At 38.7% G+C, this 6,000-nt stretch overlaps 1 protein-coding gene across 1 annotated transcript; it reads right to left on the bottom strand.

Annotated features, from left to right (window-relative positions):
• Positions 1-657: 657 nt before the first annotated feature.
• LOC127080587 (uncharacterized) lies at positions 658-4,321 on the bottom strand. The gene is made up of 5 exons (XM_051020901.1): positions 2,984-4,321; positions 2,487-2,669; positions 2,291-2,416; positions 1,637-2,071; positions 658-720 (listed from the first exon to the last, which is right to left on the bottom strand). Exons 1-5 carry the CDS (start codon positions 4,319-4,321, stop codon positions 658-660), a joined length of 2,145 nt encoding a protein of 714 aa, XP_050876858.1.
• Between the last annotated feature and the right edge of the window lie 1,679 nt (positions 4,322-6,000).

Genomic DNA, 6,000 nt, shown 5'->3' with positions numbered 1-6,000 from the left:
AAACTTTACATGGAAATCACCATCAACATGCCCAGAATAAGCACAAAAATTTTCATCCATTTCTTTAAAGGTATGAGCATTTCATGAAGGATATGGCAAAGTGTACAAAAATGTGACATATCAAACAATCCCTAAGCATTTTATTTTTCCATACATGCAAAAGATTCACAAAAAATATCATTAAATTCTACACATTCTCATGAGAATAATGCAAAAAATTGCACTCAATTTGGATCAAAAATGAATCCTATAGGAATTTTCTAAGTTCAAGCAATTAAATGAAAAATGAAATGAAAAAGAAAATAGAATTAATTATTTAAATAAAACGCCAGTGGCATTTTTGAAAATAAGCTGAAACTGGCCAAAACGACGTCGTATCAGGCGCGGTAATGGAATGTTGTGATTGGCTACTGAAGGCGCCAAACACCAAATTCAAAAGGCCAGGCAAAGAAATGTATCTACACGCGACTGTTCATTGTGTTCTTGTTCAAGAACACTCAAAAATTCCAGGAAATCCAAATCTACGAATCGTGACCAAAATTAACAAGAGTATATCCATTGGAACCGTCTGAGCATGAGGATCACGAATATGTGACTAATTTAACCTAATTCTAACTGTATCATCGGGATCGATCAAAAACCTAAATGACATCCAAACTAAAAATCACAATATCTTTTTCTACAATCAATCATCTCAAAAACTACATCTAGCATGTTAATCTACATTGGATGAACTACAATAAGCATGTAACAATTTAAAGAATGATGAAATTCGAGATTTATGCACCTTGCAATGGCAGTTGTGATTCGTGATGTATTTGGCTCCAATGATCCAAAACAGATGAAGGAGAAGCTTTAGGAAGATGATTGGAACTCGTAGCTAAGCTCAAAGTTGATCCAAGTGAAAGCAGTCTCAATTTGCCATGTTTATGCTCCCTTGCAACAGTCACGAATTTGATGCTTTTAGCAATGGATTTGATGAAACAGTTGAGGATCCTAGTTCATGGAAGATGAATCAAAAAGAATGAACAAGTTTCATGAAGAATTGATGAAGTTTTTGTGAAAAGTGTTGATGAAGGTTCTTGATGAATTTGGAGAAAATGGAGGGAAAAGTGGTTACAAACTTTGAGAATTGTGATTGTGTTTAGCATTTCAGTTATAATTAGAGCTTTATACTCTTGCTTAATCACTTTGTTAATCACCAATTAACCAAAATGAAACAATTAGCTTAATGTGCAATTTGAGTGAAAGGGCAAAAATGACATTTCACCCTAGGCCTCATGACAGCTGTATGACAGCTCAGACATCTTCCAATTATCATTTGTGATGTGTTGTCTTCGGTGCGTGTGTGTGTGGTGTTTTAGCAACCTTTTCTTTTCTTAGAGCATGGATCCCGTCGAGTACGACGGACGTGAGGGGTGCTAATACCTTCCCCTTGCGTAACCGACTCCCTTACCCTTTCTCTTTGGTCGCGAGACCATGTTTTTTCCAGGTTTCTCTGAGCGTTTCCTTTCCCTATCTTGGGATAAATAACGCGCAGTGGCGGCTCTGTTTGTGTTTTTATTTCAGCTCGCCGGTTGTTTTTCGCGGATGCGACAAGTGGTATGGGAGAAGTCTGGGTGACGGATGATCGAACTTTAGTTGGATTTGGGACCGTGTCGACGCTGGCATTACTAGTTCCAGTTTGATTTCCCTCAGTATCAGCTTCTCCCATATTCATGTCTTCATCTTCTAAAAAATACCCCTCAATTTCATCTGAATCCTGATCGTCCTCATCAACATCATTTGAAGGGAACGCAACTCTGGCAAGAGAATTACTAGGAGTATCCTCAGAGTTTTCTTTCCCTGTTGAGTCCTTCTCGTCAACGTGCTTCGAATCTCGTTTACCACCTTCACCAGGAGAAGAGGTTTCTTCTTTGTTTTGAGCGTTGTCTTCTTCAAGATTTTGAGCTCCAGTCGAAGAGCCTTTGTTTTGGATAGCACCGCTGACTATCAGAGGAGGAGATGGATTCATGCCGCTTGAAGGATCACTTTGATTGGCAGTAGAAATGAGGGGAGTGGTGGCTTTGTCCTGGAAATAAAATATTAGATTGAAAATATGAATTTGTCGAACGATAGAACACTTAAGGTAGAAGTATACCTGTTGAGCCTCAGGATCGGAGGCATTGCTCCTAATATGCTCCAGCGCTGCAGCACCAGAAGGCTGGGATGGAGTTTTCTTTGGAAGAGGAGGGAGAATGGTGGTTTCGACACCTTGTTGTTGATTTGGTTAGAAAGGGGCAACTGTTGCCTTATTTTTCTTCTGTTTTTTCTTGAGTGGAGTGGGAGGAGTATCCTCTTCATCATCTTCGACAAGAATTATATTGGCAGGAGAGGTTTTTCTTTTCTTGGGTGTCAAGGGAGGCTTGCCACTACCCTGAAGAAAAAAAATTATAAATAATTAGAAAGAAATTCGAAAGAGACAGAGAAATTATTTGATGTAATACCTTTGAACTTTTCTTCGTTTTTTCTAGAGCAGCACTAGAAGGCACTCCCTGGCTTGAAGAGGTAGTTGGCCTGGAAGCAGTAGTCGAACTAGCCTTTGCCACAGGTTTTTCTTTCTTCGCCACCTTTCTTTTGATAGCTAAAGAAGAATGTGAGTTAGTCGAAACATGCAAATGTTTAAAAGACTGGCAAAAAACGAAAAGGAGTTGTAAAACCAAGAAATCCAAACATTCCACACCTTCACATGTCGGAGAAGTAATTCTCACTGCAGATAAATCAAAGTGAAGGAAGCCTTTGAAACTGTCTAAGGTATGTTTGGTAGCAACTACTCTTTTTGCAGGCTTTTGTTGGTCATTTTTTAGTATGTTAAAAATATTCCCACACGTGAACCAGTAAGGGTAAGGGGGAAAAATGACAAAGCAAAATCTGCACTGGGTAACTTTGGAAATTTGGGTGGTTCGCACTCAAAGGCCAAGTCATATTTCAATTCAGGTTTTACAGCTTTGAGAGATTTTCTTTTGGCAATCTGCTTTTCAAATTTTTCTTTTAAAATTGGAGCTGCATAACAAACGGTTCCAACAATGTTCGTTGGGTCATAGACAGTTTCAAAGTACTTTTGGAATGCTTGGATTTCTGCAGAATGAGTAAGCTTACCCTTGGGGACATTTTCCTTCAAAGATGAAAAAGCCTTCGTTAGATGTTCTTTGATTTCAGCAGTAGAAAACATATTCTTGGAATAGAAATCTGTCCACCAAGTGGCGAAACCATTGGTGGAATAGAACGACGGTTGGAAGGCTATTAATTGGAATTCGGCACAATTGGAATGGAATTCTTTATGAACGGCAATGTCTCGGGCGCTCCATTCAGTCCCTGCACAGCAGATCTCACACTTTCGCTTGAATAAAGAGAAAGGGATAAGTTGACACAACCCAAATTGTCGAGAGACAAAATTAGGCTGATAAGCCAACAGACACACATGACTCTTTACTGGCAGAATCCTAGAAACAAGTAGCCTTGGGAGGAGAAAGGCACGCCATATGTCTTCGATCTCTGTGTTGGCATTTTTCATAGCGTCTTTGAGCGAGGCAGTAAACCAGGAAGGACCATGGGTTCGACTGGCAAAAGGAGCCATCGAAGGAAGGAAATGATGACGCTTCGAGAACATCAAGGTGTATTTGGTGAGGGAAGTTTGTACGTTATCAACATCATCAGCTGGAGTCAGTCGAAGGAGTCTGGTGCCCTCAATGCTTCGATTTATTATCTCTGGGGCATTTTCTTCGATGTTTCCTCGTGTTGGCAAAAAGGATTCGAAAGTGGCATTAAGCCACAATTGAAGAAGCCAATAAGGCCCAGATAGTAATAGATTGGTGCCAGCTTCGTATTCCTTTAGCTTAGCACTAGTTGATCCTAGATTTTCGTACAAACTAGCCAATAAGAGTTCACTCAACCCCACTCTTCGACCAGCATGCAATTGGTTAGCGAGCGTTAAAAATCTCTTAGCAACTTGTAGAGATTTGCAGCAAAAGAAGAACTTGGACAACCATAGACCTAAGAACGCTATATGTTCTATATCAGAAACTTCTTCCTCATCAGCATGATATAGATTAATGTGAGTACTAAATGAAGCGTTCTTAACGTTGAAGTCAATCAAGTTTTCACAGTCTTGGTAGGGGTCGAAGGTCTCTCCTGTCGGAGGAAGTCCAGCAATGGCAGCTACTTCGAAAAGTGTGGGAGTCATCATTCCACAAGGAAGATGAAAGGTGTTATAGGTGTTATCCCAAAAATATAGGTTGGATAGTAATAAAGATTGACAGTAACTGAATCCCAACTTTGACATTTGGATTAGGTCAAAAATACCCAATTCTTTCCAAAATGAGGCTTTCTTCTTTTCAACTTTTGTTAACCAAGCGAGATAGGATTTGTCTAGAGTTGGACAAGACCGAAAGGGTCTGAAACTATCAGTGATAAAGTCCAATTAAAAAGCCTCTCTCGGGTTTAGATCCTCATTGTCTTTAGAAGAAAGGCTTTTGTTGGCTATGGGTTTAGTAGTATGGTGACAAGGAAAAAATTGAGCACACTTCTCTAAATGTTCTTCAGATACTAATGGGTCTAGAAACCCTAAAGCATTTCCAGAAAGAAGGGAAGGAACCATTACCTGAGAAGCAAAAATTGCTTTCTGTTCTTTCAAAAGTTTTGGAGCAGTGATGTATTCTCGGTCCCCAACAGTGATGGTTGTGCTAGTTGGAATGTTCTGGGAAGTAGAAGTTTTTGAAGGTCCAGCACCTTTGATGTTCTTTGATTGCTTTTGTTGTTTATCAGAAGACATTGTAATGGACTTTGGAGATTTTGAAGGATTAGGGTTTAGGGAAGAAGAAGCATTTTCAGAGAGGTTGAAGAAGATGAACTTAGATGAAAATGGAGATTTTCGTGAAAAGAGAGAGAAAAATGACAAATGAGCTTTTATAATGTTGAACCTGCGAAGCTGACTGGTTACACTTTGCTAGGGTAGTGGGCCACGTGGAACTTTTTCTGAGAAAAGGGTACAGGGAATACTATTCATTTTCTTGGAAGTTGAAACTCATGATGACATATAACTGTGCACACGTTCTGATGAAACGTTTTGAAAAAGTTAACCATGATTAACTGACAAACATGGACTTTTAGGTCTATGAAAGGTCTCTGGTCGAAATCTGGTAAATACAAAAAATGTCCATTTCTACAGTAATTCGAAATAGACATTTCTTGGGGGAAATTTGTTAGCTGGGGATTTCGACAGATAGCTGAAGGTTTTTGGAAATATTATGTTTTGAGAATAAGCAAAAGATGACTGTGGCAAAGCTGTTTAATTCTCTTTGTGGGTGAGCAATTATTTGCTGTCGAAGCCTTGAACTTAGAAGATTTTTTGGGTTTTCATAAAGCTCTCTTCGACATAGGCGTTCACAGAGTCGAAGCTTTAAGCGGAAGTATTTGAAATTTAAACAAAGTCGTTTCATCAGGCCAACACGTGGAAACATCTGAGATATGCAACGTTTGAGAACGACGAACGTGGCAGTCATATGTGTAAAGGCCGTTAGGGTCAAATTACTATAAATAGGGGTCTTAGTTTTAGATTCAGAGGTGGTTAAAACAGATATACAGAAATTCACAAAATACACTCGAAGTACCGGAGCGAGAGAAAAGAGTTTTACGCTGAAAATGTATGTATGAAGAACACCATAAGTTTCGTTCATGTTATATTTTTCATACCAATTGTTTAAATTAAAGTATTTTACTGTCTTTTAATCTGTCGAATTTCCCTTACTTTTCAGTAATTTATCATCACTTTTACTTCTGCATTTACACTTCGCCAAGTCTTCATTTCCAGTACTTTCTCAAAACTTAAAGCATTTACTTCGAGTCATTTATCTTTACCTTTCCTAAGTCTTTTCGTTATCTTTAAGACACCTTTTACTACAAAGTTATCGTCATTTACTTTGTTCATAAAGTCACAAGTTTCATTTAGATTTATTGTCTAAA

The sequence above is a fragment of the Lathyrus oleraceus genome, chromosome 5, assembly GCF_024323335.1.
Source record: "Lathyrus oleraceus cultivar Zhongwan6 chromosome 5, CAAS_Psat_ZW6_1.0, whole genome shotgun sequence".
Classification (NCBI taxonomy): Eukaryota; Viridiplantae; Streptophyta; class Magnoliopsida; order Fabales; family Fabaceae; genus Lathyrus; species Lathyrus oleraceus.
This window is presented reverse-complemented; position numbering and strand designations above follow the sequence as displayed.

What these genes read in the sequence shown, in the direction of transcription:
- LOC127080587 (XM_051020901.1), bottom strand. Translation starts at nt 4,321, where the DNA reads ATGTCAAAGTTGGGATTCAGTTACTGTCAATCTTTATTACTATCCAAC. An exon ending in AAAGAAAATCTCTCAAAGCT is followed by an intron (nt 2,670 to 2,983) that starts GTAAAACCTGAA and finishes GTTTTTTGCCAG; the next exon opens with TCTTTTAAACATTTGCATGT. An exon ending in AAAAACAGAAGAAAAATAAG is followed by an intron (nt 2,072 to 2,290) that starts GCAACAGTTGCC and finishes TTTTATTTCCAG; the next exon opens with GACAAAGCCACCACTCCCCT.